The sequence below is a fragment of the Leopardus geoffroyi genome, chromosome B1 (assembly GCF_018350155.1).
Source record: "Leopardus geoffroyi isolate Oge1 chromosome B1, O.geoffroyi_Oge1_pat1.0, whole genome shotgun sequence".
Taxonomy (NCBI): domain Eukaryota; kingdom Metazoa; phylum Chordata; class Mammalia; order Carnivora; family Felidae; genus Leopardus; species Leopardus geoffroyi.
Window position 1 is genome coordinate 193,612,159 of NC_059327.1, and position 17,886 is coordinate 193,630,044.

The 17,886-nt window shown below is 46.0% G+C and overlaps 1 protein-coding gene across 14 annotated transcripts in view; it reads left to right on the top strand.

The window, feature by feature from the left end:
• PROM1 (prominin 1) overlaps positions 1 to 17,886 on the top strand; it is a 111,059-nt gene that overhangs the window by 38,003 nt on the left and 55,170 nt on the right. For 12 of the 14 annotated variants that reach the window (XR_006711557.1, XR_006711556.1, XM_045474474.1 and 9 more), the window contains exons 3-5: positions 6,468 to 6,523; positions 14,988 to 15,014; positions 17,549 to 17,754. Coding sequence is in view for 12 of the 14 variants with exons in the window: in XM_045474474.1 (XP_045330430.1) it covers positions 6,468 to 6,523; positions 14,988 to 15,014; positions 17,549 to 17,754 (289 nt within the window). In the remaining 2 variants the exon portion in view is untranslated. The remainder of the gene's footprint in view (positions 1 to 6,467; positions 6,524 to 14,987; positions 15,015 to 17,548; positions 17,755 to 17,886) is intronic. The other 2 variants (XM_045474476.1, XM_045474479.1) reach the window with 1 other exon arrangement.

Genomic DNA, 17,886 nt, shown 5'->3' on the forward strand with positions numbered 1-17,886 from the left:
TTAATGAAGATGTCTTTTGAAATCTATGTCTCCATTAGTGCCAACATAATGGCTTCACCAAACCTCAGTCTGCTGTGTTATGTGTATGTGTACCTGCTCCTGAGAAAAACGAGTTAACCTTTGTTTCGTCAAAGCTGGCAAGACAGGGAACAGGTAGAGGATGCCTGCAGCACAAAAATGTTGGGAGTCTTCATTGGCTAAGGCTTTTTTCAGTTAGGGAAACTGACACCATTTTTTATAACAAACAAGCCCAAATTTTGATGAAAAATGCTCTCTGTCTAATGGTCTGATATAGAAGTGATGGAGTGGAGAGGTCCTAGGACTCTGGCTCCCTCCATCTAATGGGCCTTCTATCACCATGGGCTTCAGGATTCTCTACTAGATCCTTCGTTTTGGCTGGGAGACGGGTAAAGAGGGTGTGCATGCAAACCTCTTGTGGGAGGTTTTGGAGGCCAGGTCTGGAAGCGTTGTGCCCGCACACCTGCCCATGTTCCATTGGCCAGGACTCAAGTCATATGTCCCATCTAAGTGCTTGGGGGCTGGGGAATGTAGTCAAGCAGTGGGCCAAGGAAAATGAGGTGACACATGGGTTCTTCTGGGCATTCATATTCTGTACCACAAGCTGAAGGACAGGAAAAGGCAGAGCATGAAAAGGTACAGAATGGAAGTAGGAGACGCTAATGTTTCCATGTTAATGGATCATATACAAACACCATACTGAACATTTCTCATAGGGCAGAATGCCTCTGTCTCTTCCACACCCTGCGTAATACCAGCACATCTGCGAAGTTAATACTTTTGAACTGTCCAGGGTTGTGTTTTATCTGCATTTGTCAGGCATTCCACTTGGTGCCTACCTGCCCCTTGTCCCCTCAGGAATTTAGTCTAGAGTTGGGGTGGGCAAGATGTCAAATTGATGTTTAAGAGCTTTCAGAGGGGCGCCTGAGTGGTCAGTCAGTTAAGCGTCCCACTCTAGATTTCAGCTCAGGTCCTGATCTCACAGTTAATGGGATCTAGCCCCACGTCGGGCTCTGCACTGTCAGCACAGAGACTGCTTGGGGTTCTCTCTTTCCCTCCCCCCCTCTCATCCTCTGTCTGTCTGTCTTTCTCTCTCTTTCTCAAAAATAAATAAATAAACTTAAAAAAAATTTAAGAGCCTGCAGAAAGTCTTTCGTGCCTGGAAAGAAATGACTAAAGTTTTAATTAACACTTAATCATGAAAGTTTTACATTCACAAACTTAACTTTTGTAGGTTTCTAAGTTGAACTTGAATATCATTTTATGCTACTTTTAGTAAAAACTTGAACAATCTCTTTCAATTTGACAGTGTTGATTTCATGCACAAAATACTAGATTAAGTCACTCTTAATAGAGAGCCCCACACACTACTGGAGTTTCAGACAATGCCACTGGAGGTCAAAGAGGGACACTGTGGTGTCTCCACAAGGGAACATTTCACACTGTTTATGCCCTTAGTTAATCACATTTCCAAGAAAACACTTCAAGTGCCTGAAAGAGAGCTTACTTTGTGTGTGTGTGTGTGTGTGTGTGTGTGTGTGTGCGCGTGTGCGCGCGCGCGCGTGCGCGCGTGCGCTCGCGGGCGTGGGTTTAATTTTCATTAATAAGAGTTCTGAGTACAAATACATCTAACTTGACATTTAGAAAAAAATGAGTCAGGGGCATCTGGGTGGCTCAGTCAGTTGAGCGTCCAACTTTGGCTCAGGTCATGATCTCACAGCTCATGAGTTTGAGTCCCGCACGGGGCTCTGCGGTGACAGTTCAGAGCCTGGAGCCTGCTTTGGATTCTGTGTCTCTGTCTCCCTCTACCCCTCCCCCACTTGTGCTCTGTCTCTCTCAAAAATAAATAAACATTCTTTTTAAAAATTTAAAAAAGAAAAGGAAAAAAAAAAAGGGTCACTTTCTAAGATTTGTCCGCAAAGAAAAACCTGTTCTGTATGTTTTAATCTCTCAATTTTGATGTTTACCACCATAGTGCTTCTAAGTTTATCACTTAATTTTTGGTTTCATTTAAAAAATTCTAGTTAAAGAGACTAGAAAACATCAGGTAGAGAGGAGCAAAAGACTAATTAAAATGCCCTGCACATAAAACTTTACTAAACTTTTTTAAAAGGCTTTAAAATAAAACAAGCCAAGATTAGAATACTTTGGCAGAAAAATTACCAGCTATGAACAAAATAACATTCCAAAAAATATTTTCTCAAGAACTGCATTACAAATAATATTGTTTTACATAGATTAAGAATGGCTTGCCACATACTAAATGTTTATTTTTATCAGATACAAAAATCTCTTTAAAAACACTTTTAAATATAATTTAGCATCTTTGAGAGATTCTGTTCCCAGTAAATGGCAGGATCACACTTTAGAAGCTATCAGGTAGCGTATCTTTTTAATTAGAGACCTAGCCAGGTAAGTCTCATTAAATAGATAGCAATGAGATCTTTGTGAGAGCACGTAAGTTCGTCACAAATCCGACGAATCAACTGCCAATAGCAGGTTTGGGGTTTTTTTGTTTGTTTGTTTGTTTTATGTTGTCTATCCAAGGGTGCCTGGGTGGCTCAGTTGGTTAAGCATCTGTCTTTGGTTGAGGTCATGATCTTGCGGTCCGTGAGTTCGAGCCCCGTGTCCAGCTCTGTGCTGACAGCTCAGAGCCTGGAGTCTGCTTTGGATTCTGTCTCCCTCTCTTTGCACCTTCCCCACTAGCACTCTGTCTCTCTTTCTCTCCCAAAAATAGACATTAAAAAAAATTGTCTATCCGTTTTACAAGAGAACGTTCCAAGAGTAGAATTTTATTTTGCCTAGCTTGGACCAGAACCTACATGTGTATTAAAAGAAGCCCAGTTAGGAAACAGAAATATCTTACTTAGTCAAAGATGTGTTTCGACTAAGATAAGGAAGATGGACTTTTTAATATATGGATCCTGCACAAGGCACTTTTCTTATTTTTTTTTTTTTCAACGTTTATTTATTTTTGGGACAGAGAGAGACAGAGCATGAACGGGGGAGGGGCAGAGAGAGAGGGAGACACAGAATCGGAAACAGGCTCCAGGCTCTGAGCCATCAGCCCAGAGCCCGACGCGGGGCTCGAACTCACGGACCGCGAGATCGTGACCTGGCTGAAGTCGGACGCTTAACCGACTGCGCCACCCAGGCGCCCCGGCACTTTTCTTATTTTATCTTACTTGTATGGCTTCAGACATCAAAAAAAATTCATAGAGAAATTATTACACACACACAGCAAAAAAACACACAACCAACCAACCACACCCAAGCAACTTACTTTCTAAGTTGATGGTGCGACACAAGAGGTCAGAATTAGCCCTGGCTGCTACCTTTCTTAATTTCCATCATCACACGAAATTTAAAATTAAGTCCCAGGTAAGAGGGCATTGTACCATCTAAGAGTTGAATGAAGAGAGGCTCATAGCCACCATCATCCTGGAAAGACCCACAGAGCCCCTTTATGAGACCAGATACTGAGAAACAATCTACCATGACAAGAGCTTCTTCGTTCACTGGAGTCCATATTTCCCTCCTGCTATATCTTAAGAGACAACTGTTATATTGTGAAAAGAGCATGGGATTTCTATAGTGGAAAATGAATTGCCACATGGGAAGGGTGGCCAGATAACTCCCTGAGTTCAGGGCAGGGAGAATCTTTCCTTGGCCTCGGAGTTGTCTGGCCCATGCTAAGTGCCTATCAGGCTCTGTCAGAACAGACCCTCCCTCGGTTTAGGAAGGACAAGGTGGCCATTGTTGTCCACACTGAGGTCTCACAGAGGTCAGGATAACACTGTAGTGATCCAAATGCTACTGGCTACCTCGCTCACCAGGCAAAACGAGGAACTAGTCACAGACCTCAGGGATCCTGTCTGATCTACAAAAAGGAGGCAACACTTTTTTTTGGATAATGTTATGTTTCTGCAGCATCAGTACCACAAACAGTGCTGGATCCCTGGAACTTTCTGGGAATGTAGGAGATCCAGAGGTAGAGATTGGTTCCATTGGAAGCTGGCCAGGAGGACAGAGACAAAGACAAAGGATTGTAGTGCAGCCAGACCCCCAAATAGGGGCGGCCAGGGTGGGTAGGGGAGCAGAAGTGGGACCCTGGGTCTTCCACACACTTTCTGAGATGGACCATAATCGATTAAAAGTTCTCAACAGCAACGAACGTGTTAGAACTGAGATGGAGTTTCCTAGTGGCCGGGGCGGGGGAGGGGTGCTCATGAGTTCCCGCATGAGGCGTGAACAGCAAAGTTAATGCCAAGACCTCACAAATGAAGATGCTGGGCTGCATCCTACAGGCCTTGTGCTGATGTTCATTTACCTGGATTGAGAGCCACTTAGAGATCCACAGGGAAGGCAAAGGAAAAATGGATATGGTGGATGCTCATTTTGTGTTCTTGTGACAGGGTACACTGTCACAGGGAGGGAGGGGGGATGAGCAAAAGGACTGAGGCCTCCAAGGTCGATGACCTGCAGCCTCTAACCCCATGCTGTCCAGTACAGAGGCCATGGCCACGTGTGGCCCCTGAGCACCTGAATTACAGCTAGTCTGAACTAAGATGTACTGAGCGCATCTATACCAGACCTGAATACTTAGTGACTGTAAAAAAGCTCATTAATATTTTTATATTGATGGCATACAGAAATGACGGTGTATTGCATATATCTGGATTAAGGGCAGCATATTATTAAAATTAATGTAAAATAAACTAATCACCCATTTCTTTTCACTTTTTAAATGTGGCTACTAGGAAATTTGAAATTACTTGTATGGCTTGTAATATATTGCTATTTCTAAACCAGGGGGAGGGAGAACATTCCTGCCCCCAAATCTCAGATGGGTGCTTGGTCCTCACGGCAAAGATCAGTTTGGCAGAGAGAGGGGGCCAGCTGGCAGACAAAGGGCAGGGGTCAGTTGTCAGTAAGGAGTGTCATTTGGTATAGCTGGGACCCTTCTTCAGCACCCGGGACCACCGGGATCCCGGGTACTTGGGAGGGGCTGGGGATCTTCCGGCAAATGCTGGGAGCATCTGTTTGGCACTGGAAGACTGGCACTGTCTCCTTGGGGCCGCGGCCAATGTGTGATCCATGTGTCCCATATTCACTGGCCTCCACATAGTCTGTTAGAGACGCACCTGCTTCATGTGTTCAAGTGTGGTGAGAACGATGCGGTAAAATCCCACGTCTGTCAACCCCATGGAAGCAGATTTTGCAAAATTGTAATTTTTGCTTAAATGCTCTAATTTTATCATTGGCAACAAGTCCTGTGAGTCGCCCTCTTGAAGCTGTGCGCTCCACTCCCTCCATTTTAAGGAAAGTGTCTCCAAAATCCTCAAGTCTGAATAACCGTGGTTTGTCTCTCTGTCTTTTCTTCTGCGTGAAAATCGTGCTCCGTGAGAAATGTGGTGAGTTTAGCTCCCAACTCAAGACCAGCACCCAGTGCTCTTTCTGGAGTCAGCTGGAAATGGGTGTGCAACAAAAGCACTTTACGCAGACTGCCATTTCCTCGCACAGAATAATAAAAAGATGGCTGCTCACAGATTGAAGTTTAATACAATTACGAGTTTTTAACGCTCCATCAAGATTATTCTCTTGAATAATCTTGCCGGCATGTAAATCTATACTCCTTGCTTTAAATAAGCATTCACAACAAGTTTTCCTTTGCGCCCCTTGTAGTACACATTAGAAGTGATGTATACAGGATACAGCCACAGCATTCCAGAAGCTCGTTCCCAGGGTGAATTACAATGTGCAGTGTGGGAAGGACCCTGGGGCAGAAAAATGACGACCCACCTGGGCTTTGGTCTGACCTCCTCACACATCCCAGATTTTAGACAAGTTATTCTCTCTGTCTGGGCATCAGTCATGGCATATCATTGCTAGATTGGTGAGTCAGGATAAGAGGTGAATCCTAACCTATATGAGAATTTGGAAATGCCCAAAATGAACATGGCAGGAAAAATACCATTTTGCATATTATTTCAGGTTTTCATGCACTGCTTGGATTAATTGTAAGGTTCTTTTTATTTGTAAAATATTATGTAAATGTAGAATTACTAAAGAATAAATTGCATTTGTGGTTTCAAAAAATTAAGAGTGAGCAATTTCGGTGTAACCTTTTATCAGTAATTATTAATGACCTATATGCTGGTAAATATCAAGGTGTCTTGTGAGAAACTGAAAACTCAAAAATGGCAACTGTCTGATTCCACCACTGCTAAATAGTAAGTCAAAAATATTTGCCCTCCATTCTTTGCTTCTGTTTAGAGCCTCATTAGCTTAATTATTTACCTACCTTAAGAAATAGAAATAAAATGATAAGAATACTACATAGAGGTACAATAATTTGTAAGCATATATAAAATTTATTTTCTAAACATACATGTTGTGTTTTTACTGTAAAAGTAACCTTGCTATTCTTTTGTGACTTTTTCCCCCAGATATTTTAAGAAAAATTCTACAGAAGAAGTTTGACCTCTCAACTGATTATGAGAAGGTAATTTTTATTGATACATTTGTTAGTAAAAATAAGTGTGAACAAAATTTTGGTTGACTTGAAAGTAAATCTTTAAGCCATCAGTTCACCTGTGAACTTTATAATTTTCTTTGACTAAGAACTTTTATGGAATATTGAAACATCTTATAAATCCCCTTTGATTTCTAAAGCAGAAATTCCAAAAGTAGCGTTTGAAAAAACATTCACCTTTTAAGCTGTATGTATTTCTGTATTTAAAAACTGAAATTTCCTTAAGGGAAGTAATGGGGTAGGGTTTTTTTTAGCTAAGGGAGGAGAGAACTCCCAGACTAAGTAGAATTGTTTGACCATTTCTAGAAACAGGGATGTGTACTTTGTTTCAAAATACAGTTTGGTAGGGGTGCCTGGGTGGCTCAGTCGGTTGAGCTTCCGACTTTCGCTCAGGTCATGATCTCACGCTCATGAGTTCGAGCCCCGCGTCGGGCTCTGTGCTGACAGCTCAGAGCCTGGAGCCTGCTTCAGCTTCTGTGTCTCCCTCTCTCTCTCTGCCCCTCTCCCGCTCGTTCTGTCTTTCTCTCAAAAATAAATAAAAACATTTAAAAATTTTTTAAAAAATAAAAAAATAAAATACAGTTTGGTAAAAAGCAGCTTCACATTGGAACAGGTGTATTGAGAGCTCTGTGTGTGCACTTGCCTGGGCTAAGGATAAGGAAAATCGCCCTTGATCTCAGGAGGCAAAGAGCCAGATGGCAGAGACCATACCTGATTGTTTAAAGAAGTAGAAGGAGAAGAAGGAAATAAGTAGATTTATAAGTAACAGGAAGAGGAACGTAGGTGAAAAAATGTAATTCTGACCAGGAGTTCTTGCATAAAAGGTGATTGGGGGGCCTGTTGTAAAAAAAGAGGAGGATAAGCAGGGCTGGAGCAGGTGGGGAGGTGGCTTTGCTGGCATCCGAGGCTTCGGGGACCACGGGAGCCACCAGGACAAGGTGTGAAAGAGTGGAGAGGAAGGAAAGGCGGTCTGGGACCCTGAACGCTCGCTAATATGAGCAGATGGTATTTTCAGAAAGTATTAAAGGACGTTGCATGCCTCTGCTGAATACCAAGGTGTTGCGCATTCATTCTGTTTGCATCTGTGATGGATTACCCAAACACGAGAGTGTCCTTTGCTTTTGGTTTACGATGAGTGCAGGTTGCCAGTGAAATAAACAGATGTGTGTTGTACTGAAAGTTAGGATAATTAAAAAAAAAAAATAGTTGAATCTGTCAGGCTCTTAGTCCTGAAGGATTAAGTACTTTGTCCTCTCCTGAAAGTGGTTATCAAGAGAACAATAAAAGCAGACACACGGGGGACATTCTTGAATGGCCAGCACAGCAAACGTGAATGACAGCGTCCCAGTGTGGTGGGGGCAATGTATGGGGAGGGCAGTGATCTCTCGCCCAGTGAATGGTCACCTCAGATGCTGTGGTGACAGTGCCTCATATTCTCAGTTTGCAATAAAGTGATACCCAAGAGAAAACAAATACAGATGCCAAAGAGGAAAGCCTTATCTAAAGACCATTTACACGAATTAGTTTCTCCCTAGCGCTCACAGCCTTCCCTAGTACCGTGGAAAAACATTTTCGTTATGAAATGCTCGTGGCTTCCTATGTCTCCCAAACGTGGTTGCCGATCGATGTCTGCCTGCATCCCTGGGCAGAACAAAATGACCGTTGCTTGTATATTGATATCGAAAAATGGCGTGCCATTAGCAGCCTGGCCCGAGTGCCAGCTAGTTCTGCCAAAGAATGGGTGGGGGTTGCGTTTCACCTGGTCCCGGCCTCGGAGGATGGGGTCCTGAGACCTTGAGGTGACTCTGGGCACCACAGCCACTACCCGTGGCGAGATTCTTAGTTGGGCCAGTCCTTTATGGCTGGCTTGGTATTAGATTTGGAGCTCCTGTGAAATTGGGGATCTCCCTGGTGCCTGATTTCCTCTCCACCTCACGTGCCTTTGCAAAGGGACCAACACCATTGGCATGGGGGACAAGTGCACTGAGTCCTCATGCATGACCTGAATTCCCCCTTCACGTGGGATCGGGTCACGTTTTCCACTGTTGTCCAAGAAAGAGGGATTTGGTTAGGCAGAGACACTGGAGAAGCCAGACACCTCAGGAGGGGGGCTCTCTGATTGCTCGTAGTCTGACGTATGCCGGCTGTGTTGGGTTGGAGTCCTCTGAAGCAGACCCTGAGTCAAGGCCTCGCGGTCACGTCATTGGTTTGGGAGGTGCAGGGGACACTGGCCGGGAAGTGGAGAGGTAACACGAGGGAGAGAGGGCAGCCTGGAAGGGGTGTGGCATTAAGCCACCGGCCACAGGGGACGGCTGAAGCTTCATCCTGTAGAATTGCCGGGGCAATGATGTAAAACCCCAGTGTCCAAATCAGTCCCTGGGAAGTGTGAGGGAGCTGAGGTTTCCAGACACCAAGACTGAAGGGGCACAGGTTAGGGGCGGTGTGGGGGTGGGGGACTGTGTTAAGCCCTAAGCACTTCTGCCCTGCCATGGTACTGGAAAAGGCCGTCAAGCACAGAGTGAAAGATGCCAGTAGCTAGAAGCTTGAGGAGGTACACGGAGATGATTGAGGCCTGAGAGATGTGGGAGCCCCAGCAGTGTCTTCTACACTGACCAGTGCCCACTGGCTTTCTAATTACTGCACTCACAGGTAAGGTCTGTCCAGGCGAGGGGCCCTGGGGAGTCTTTTCAGCTTTTGTCCTGAGTCGAGCATTTCCTCTTCTGGTGAGTTCTCAGATGGCGGAGGAGCCTGGGCCGCGGGGTCAGTGACTTTCCAGCTGGGTGTTCTTTTAGTGAACTCTCTTCAGAAGGAGGTTCAGAAGCATTCAGCTGACCTTTTGCTCCAAGCGCTGGGCCCGACTTTGGGAGGGAAATAGGACTCCTTTTCACAGAACTGCCTCCTCTTTATACTTCAGCTGAAAGTTAAAGGTAATATTTTAAGATCCTTGGCCCCTTCTCCTCCTTGACATTTTTTTATGTACTTCTCTCTTTCATGTAGTCATTTTACAGAGTGCTGGCTAGGAGCAGTGCGTCGCAGGGGACAAACTTGGGAAAGTGTGGCCATTACTCCGCCAACTCTCAGCTGGTGGAAGGGAGGTTATGGGATTAGAAATATGCATGGATGTTATGGGCTGAATTGTGCCCCAAATTCATCCGTTGAGGTCATAATCCCAGCACCTCGGAGAGGGATCGTATGAGACATAGTGTCACTACAAGGGTAATTAACTTACAGTGGGGTGATTAGTGAGTCCTAAGCCAGTCTGACTGGCATCCTTATAAGAAGAGGAGATTAGGACACAGACACACACAAAGAAAAGACCGTGTGGGGACACAGGGAGGAGACGGCCATCTGCAAGCCAAGGAGGCCTCAGAAGAAACCAAACCTTCCCACACCTTGATCTCAGACTCCCAGGCCCTAGACCTGTGAGGAAACACCTTTCTATTGTTTAAACACTCTGGTCCGCGGCACTTTGTGAAGGCAGCTCCAGCAGACTAATGCAGTCCACAGCTGGACCATAAGCTGGAGGGGGACACGCATCACGCAAGAAGTTCTGATAGAGGGCCGTGAACGAGAACGTTCCGAGGAGGGAGAGTGGTTTTGCACCTGGGATGCATTTAAACTGAGACTTCATTAGGGCACCTGGGTGACTCAGCCCATTGAGCGTCTGACTCTTGATTCCGGCTCAGGTCATGATCCCAGGGTTGTGGGATCGAGCCCCATATCAGCCTCCACGCTGAGCGCAGACCCTGCTTGAGATTCTCTCTTTATATCCCTCCGCCCCTCTCCCCCGCTTATGCTGTCTGTCTCTAAAAACAATTTTTTAAATATTAAACAAATAAACGAACTGAGACCTCAAGGCATGTAGCGCAAACGAGAGCTACAGCCTTTCTTTCTGAGCATGAGGCTCGAAGCACAAAGCTTCTCCACTGCTTCTGAAGCTTACACTGGGTCATCGTCCTCTCTGTAATGACAACAGCCACCGTTTCTTGTCCACCTTGGGCCAACACTGGCTTATGAGCTGACATCGTTTCTTTTTTTTTTTTTTTTTTTTTTTAACGTTTATTTATTTTTGAGACAGAGAGAGAGAGAGAGAGAGCACGAACAGGGGAGGGTCAGAGAAAGAGGGAGACACAGAATCTGAAACAGGCTCCAGGCTCTGAGCTGTCAGCACAGAGCTGATGCGGGGCTCGAACCCATGGACCGCGAGATCATGACCTGAGCCGAAGTCGGACACTTAACCGACTGAGCCACCCAGGAGCCCGAACTTGACATCGTTTCCAACCCCCACAATGACACCTGTCCGAGGCAGAAGTATTTCTGCGCTGCACGCTCAAGAAAATCCTGCCCTCGGAGAGGCTGGGGAACTTGCCCAAGGTCACCCAGTGACTAAGTGGTGAAGGTGTGATCCTTCCCGGGACCGGTCTGACTCCAAACCAACACACGTGCGGCCAACAAAAATTCAGCTCAACCCGGGCCACTGTACTGGAGTCCTAAAGTGACTCATTTGGAAGCAGCTCGCGTTGAGTATTCTGAGCTGTGTGAAAAGACCGTCACAGCCTCAGTGTCGTGCCTTTTATTTATTAAACCATAAATAACCAGTTACAGTGAGTAATTAACCCTGGGAAGGGAAATGAGGGAAAGGGAGGACCGGGCAGACGAAGCCGCGGAAATCCGAGGAACGGCTCTAATAACCGCCGGTTTCTAGCGTCTCTACAGCACACACAGTGAGGCAGGTACCCTCGGTCATGATTTACGAGTATTAACCCGTTTAGACTTTACAGGAGTGGTCTGTCTTCACTCGAGGTGTTAAGGTAGAGATGACACGGGCAACTCATCTGTCTACTCAGCGTGTGCCAAGCACCGTGCTCCAGATAACAACCTGAGCCGCGCCAAGCCCCTGGGTGTCATTCCCTCGGGGATCAGAGTGCGGGCGGACCCCTTCCCGGGTTCTCTGAGCGCCGGCTGACGGAAACCCAGGGAAAAGAGCATGACCTCCCCCTCCTCCGAGCTCATGTGGAGTTTCTGCAGAGAGAGCCCCTCAGCCTAGCTTGTCGGGTGGTGACCCCCCCTGCAAGGAAATAAAAGGACACAATTCCTGTCTTCAAAAGATGCGTAGTGTGGAGTGTAGGTGGATGGCTTCCCATCGCTTCCCACCAGCAACCCCTAAGTGCCACCTGCACCTCTAGAAACCTTTCCAGGGGACAGTTGTCCCAGCAACGCCCGTCACCTCCATCTTTTGATTCTGCACATCCCGGTCCGTCGGAACGGATGACTTCTTTGCAATGACCTCCTGGATTTGTTTCCTTGTGGCCACAGTCCATCCCCACTCCTGCCTCTTGGTTGGCTGCCTCTTGGTTGGCTGGTTTGTATCTTCCTTCATCCTTCATTTCATTCCTCGGTTATTACCTTTCCCTTTCTTTTAATTTTTTTTTTTTTTTACATTTATTTATTCTTTGAGAGACATAGAGAGACAGAGCACTAGTTGGGGAGGGGCAGAGAGAGGAGGAGACACAGAATCCGAAGCAGGCTCCAGGCTCTGAGCTGTCAGCACAGAGGCTGACATGGGACTCAAACTCATGAACCGTGGGATCATGACCTGAGCTGAAGTCAGACACTTAACCGACTGAGCCACCCACCCATACACCCCTATATTTTTTTAACTTTTTAATGTTTATTTATTTTTGAGACAGAGAGAGACAGAGACAGAGACAGAGTGTGAGCAGGGGAGGGGCAGAGAGAGGCAGAGAGAGAGGGAGACACAGAATCCGAAGCAGGCTCCAGGCTCTGAGCTGTCAGCACAGAGCCCGATGCAGAGCTCGAACTCATGAGTTGTGAGATCATGGCCTGAGCCAAAGTGGGATGCTTACCTGACTGAGCCGCCCAGGTGCCTCTACCTTTCCCTTTCTTGAAGCTTCCTCTGGGGGCAGGTGCTGGGCCTGGGCCTCATCCCTGCTGCTTTTCTTGACCTCACCAGTGCTGACAGTCACTGGATATCGATTTGGCACTTAGGAAACATCAGGTCATTATTCCAGATGGGTTTGTGGTGTTTGGAACCCACTCTGCATGTCCGCGAAAGGTAAGTGAATGAGTTCCCTGTTTCCTGCCCTCCAGGAGAGCGAGGCATGCTGCCTGGAAGAGCACACTCCCCTTTCCCGGCAAGAGAAGCACCTTCCAGAGATCTCAGAAGCATTTAGAGAGCAAGCAGTGCACGGCAGTCTGTGCCCAGGATCATGTCTGGGGCTTGCTGGAGCTGAGGGATGGGAATAACGCTACCGTGCGTTGATCGTTACATCTTCTTGTTAAACATCATCTTCCTGATGGTGATGCCGATTGATTGAGCATGACCCTGGGACACCCGGGTCTGAGCACTTCACATGTATTAACTCACCTCGCATACATTAAAGCGTTTAGAACAGAATAAGGCACAGAGCATGTTGCTTCTCACCGTTTTCTCTTGTTGTCTCTGAAAAACTGCATAAAATAGAGTCTCTGCTGATCCAGATTCCATCAGTAAGGTCACCAAGGCTCAGAGTAGCATTGGCAACAAGGCCTAGGCCCATCCCCCAGGGATTCTGATGTAATGGGTCAGGGCTGGCTGGTTATTGATATTTTTCAAAAGGTCCTCGGGAGACGATGATGGGTAATTAAGTGGAGTGGGGGGGGGGGGGTCGCTGACGCAAAGCAGCATAGCCGGATTCAAACTGCTGCACCGCTTGGTAATAACCTTATACTGTGTGACAGCCGGCACGAACAGGAAAAAGATGAAGATTCACCCAGCTCCACCGGTGCGGGGGCGGTTGTTGGCACCCCATCAAATCAGACCAGATTGACTCCTGGGTGGGAATATTAAGTACCAAAGAATCAGCTGATTGTTGTAGCTTACCGGTGCTTCTGCTCTGGCCCCAGCCCAGACCATCTGCCCTTGGAGCTGAGAGCAGGTGTCCCAAACCCACCTGATCAGGCCATGACACCAGGGTTGGTTTAAAGACAGGCTCCTGGTTTTACCCAAATCTCCTGATACCCGCTCTAGGGGAGGAGCCTGAAGTCAGTGTTTTTTCACACATTTATGGTGGTAAGTTGGGGAGACTGTGGGGCCCATGCCCAGGAAGGGAGTCCGGGGTCATTCAAGATGCCCCCTGTGACCCTGGGGGCATGTGTACCTGAACTGCCCACCCCAACACTTTGGATGCCTCATTTAGCAGGTACTAATATCACAAACATTGTTCTCCCACCTCTGTGAAAATCTGCCACCTAAAGCGATAGTTTCCAAACTTTTGGATTTCCCAGAGCACACAGTTGCAAGAAAGTAACCCAGGGAACGACACAGAGCCTAACGTTTATTTTGCCACCCAAGGACATTTAACACCCATCATAACAACAACACCGTATTAACTTTGTCCCCTCTCACGCACATACCACCCCCCTCTCCCCACCAAAAGGATAAACTGAACAAATTTCACCTCACGGGAAACTTGCTGCACCCTACTTTTTCTGTCTTCCTTGCAGGGTGGTCCATCCCCATCACTGGACCACCGTTGAGGGAACTCCCTCGGTTCACCAGTTTACCTGCTTCCGACTGGGCACCTGTTGCATGCCGGGTCCCCGGGTGGGTGCTTGCCAGAGAACGGTGGGCGGGACCTCATGGTTCCTGCTCTCCAGGAGCAAACAACGCCGCTCAGGCAGGGCTCCTGTGGGAGCAGATGCTGACAACGGGCAAGTGTGGGCTCCAAGGCAGCATGAAGGAGGGATGAAAGCAAACCCAGACCTGGTTATCAAGACAGATTTCCAGGAGGAAGCAATATCCAGGCAGACTTGAGTCCCATGAGCAGAGGAGTGAAGGGAATAGTGTTCTGGGCAAGGAGGCATTGCCAGGGAGCTTGAGGCAGGAAGGGGGAGCATGAGGCTTCTTAGGACTAGAATGGCCAAGAAGAACAAGGCATGGGGCCAGGATTAAATAACAGGACCACATTAAGAGGTTGGAATTAAACATGATGGGAATTCAGGAAATGCAGGTAAGCAAGAGATGACCCCATCTGATTCTCAGTTTAGAAAGGACACTTTGGAAACTGTTGCCTTCGGCTGGGGTTCAGCGGCTGATCCTCTACTGTGTAAAGACCACACGTTTCGTGTGTCAAGCCTGTGTCACTTTCCCTCTAATTTCCCCCGTTCTGTCCACACCTGATTAGCATCCTGATAAGAACCTTTCAGGAAATCCAAATATATGTTCCAAATGTAAATTCCAGTTGTTTCTCTAATAAACACTCAAGTTTTATGTTCCTGGCTTATGTGGATCAACCTCTCACTTGATTTGCGCTGTATGGAATGTTAATGTTCTCGGTTGTGGTTAATCGCTCATGTAACTTTTTCTGTTTTCTTGATGCATGCTGCCTCTGCCTTACTCTCCTCAACTCCTCCACTGCCTTGACTTCCACAGCCAGAAAATGTAGTCTTGACCCTGAAGGTAAAGTCCTTGTTTGCTGTTTCTCGTGGCTCTGTCTAAAGCCAAGGGGTATGAGATGCTTCTGCCGAACTTCCTGTCCTTCCACTGTCGTCTCCATTGTGATGGTTTTTTAAATGGTTCCTTTCATTTTTGTTTATGGAATCGTCATCAATCTTCTCTTCCAGTTTTAGTAGTTCACCAAAGAATAGCGACCCACCTCAGCAACTTTCCATCTTGATCTTCTCCTCGTAATCCACAAAGTGTTCTGGAGATCCTGGCGTATCAGAAACTCAGTTAGGTCTTTGCCAGACCTTGGCCAGACTTCACCCAGAAGTGAACTCTTGAGATGACATATACCTTGATCCTGATACTGTTTGACATAATATTGAGTCAGTAACGTTGGAAGGTTGTGTATAAAGTGTGAAAATTGTACTCAGAGGTAAACATAGTGCATTTAGAACATTTTGAAAACACCTTCTCTCCTGCATTTGAGTTCAGTGTCTTCTGGACTCAGAAAGGATTTTAAATCCCTTTTAAAATAGTAAATAATTGGGACACCTGGGTGGCTCAGTCAGTTAAGCATCCAACTTCGGCTCAGGTCATGATCTCACCGCTCGTGGGTCTGAGCCCCGCGTCGGGCTCTGTGCTGACAGCTCGGAGCCTGGAGCCCACTTCAGATTCTGTGTCTCCCCATCTCTCTCTGCCCCTCCCCTGCTGACGCTCTGTCTCTCTCTCTCTCAAAAAAAAAAAAAGATAAATAAATGTTAAAAAATATTTTCAAAATAGTAAATAATTTAGATCATTTTCTGGGAAATGATAGAGAAATAAGAATTTGGAGTATCTCAGTTGGCCAATGATGTGGGTCCTCAAGGGCAGGTTACAAGCACCAGTAGGTAATGACTCTCTGTGGCCATGGAATGGGGCTTGGTTTAAGCAGGAGCATGTATTTGATGAATGAAGCAAAATTCAACCACTTTTTTTTTTTTTTTTTTTTTTTAGCATTTTATCCTTAATCTCAAAGTACATAATATTCAGGTGTCGTGTGCACCTTGGTCCTCTTAGGCATTTGTCCACAGACTTAATTACTATTGATTGAATATTTGCTGTGTGCTGGGCACTCGGCTGGCTGTTTTCACATTCAATTGTTTAATTATCTGACCCTCACAATATGCTTATGACCTTAATGCTAATGCTGGTTTAGGGAACCAGAAGCCCTCCCCCGCCCCCACCCTGTGTAATTTAAAGCAGGTCTTCTGACTCTCAGTTCAGTGTTAAGACCTCACATTCGTTTCGAGGAACAGCACTTGTGTCTTCTTTTCCTTCGCTCAGCTTGGCTTCAGAATCTGTTGTTAGCTAGCCGGTCCATTAGTTGTAAACAGCCAGCCTATAATTGTCATTCTTTAAAAAATGTCTTGCTTTATGGAAACATGAGTTGCAGTAAGCTCTAGTTTTGTCATCCAGTGGCATTATTTTTTTTTTTATCCCAGAATAAAGCCAGCAGTGATTATAAAAATATATTTAGGTCACATGATTGTATCCAGAAGCCGTGCTAGTTCCTAGGAACGTAGGGAACTGTCTGAGACACGGGCCGACAAGCCCAGCCTCACCCACACGGCATGAAAAGACCATTTATTAAGTGTCTGCTCTGGGCCACATACTTCCCCTGACACATTATCACTGATCAGACACTATCTGTAACGTTCACAATGACCTTACAAGATGCGTATTATTACTCCCAGCATACGGATAGGGAAACAAAGTGAGTGGCCAGTGATTAACATATCTGACTCAGAAAGTCTGAGCTTTTTTCCTAAATTTAGATATAGTCCAGATTCTTTTGTAACTGTGGGTTTGTCATTAATTGATCCGATCTGAACTGCTTTGAATTCTTAATAACTTCTACTGGTCCTGTGTTTCTGGTGAAAAGCATCCTGTCATGTAGATTATTCATAATGCAAGTATTTCTGCCAAAATTTGTTACACCATTTAAACACAAACAAAATATCTTTGGGGTTTAAAGTAAGTCATTTGCAACTTGACCCTGCATTTGGACATTTTACTGTGAGTTGAAAGAAGATAGTAATGACTTGTTTACACATTCTGATAACTCCAATCTCTGTTACTCCTTTTTTTTTAATAAAAATATTTAATGTTTATTTCTGAGAGAAGAGAGAGAGACAGAACATGAGCAGGGGAGGGGTAGAGAGAGAGAGGGGGAGACACAGGATCTGAAGCAGGTTCCAGGCTCTGAGCTGTCTGCACAGAGCCTGACATGGGGCTTGAACTCACAAATGGTGAGATCATGACCTGAGCCGAAGTTAGACGCTTAACTGCTTAACCGACTGAGCCACCCAGGCACCACTCTGTTACTTCTGTTTCAAGAAGGAGCATCAAAATGGAAGCACACACACACACACACACACACACACACAAACACATTAAGATTCAACTCACGGTGGCAAGTAGGTTAAAAAACACAAAACAGGTACACTGTGGAATGTTCTACTCGTTATTTTGTGTTAGAGGACATGCTGTTTCTTTTGTTTGACTTGCAGATTATCTACTATGAAATCGGGGTCATCATCTGTGCTGTCCTGGGACTGCTCTTTGTCATTCTGATGCCCCTGGTAGGGTTCTGCTTCGGTCTGTGTCGTTGCTGTAACAAGTGCGGTGGAGAGATGCACCAGCGTCAGAAGAAGAATGGGCCCTTCCTGAGGAAGTGCTTTGCGGTCTCCCTCTTGGTGATTTCTATATTTATAAGGCGAGTAGAATCTTGGGGGACAGCTGATTGTGTTTCGAACTGTTCAGCCCATGCCTTTAATACAAAACAACAACCACCACAACACAGCCATAAAACAGAAGAAGACAAAAATGCTTGTCCGGGGTGGTTCAA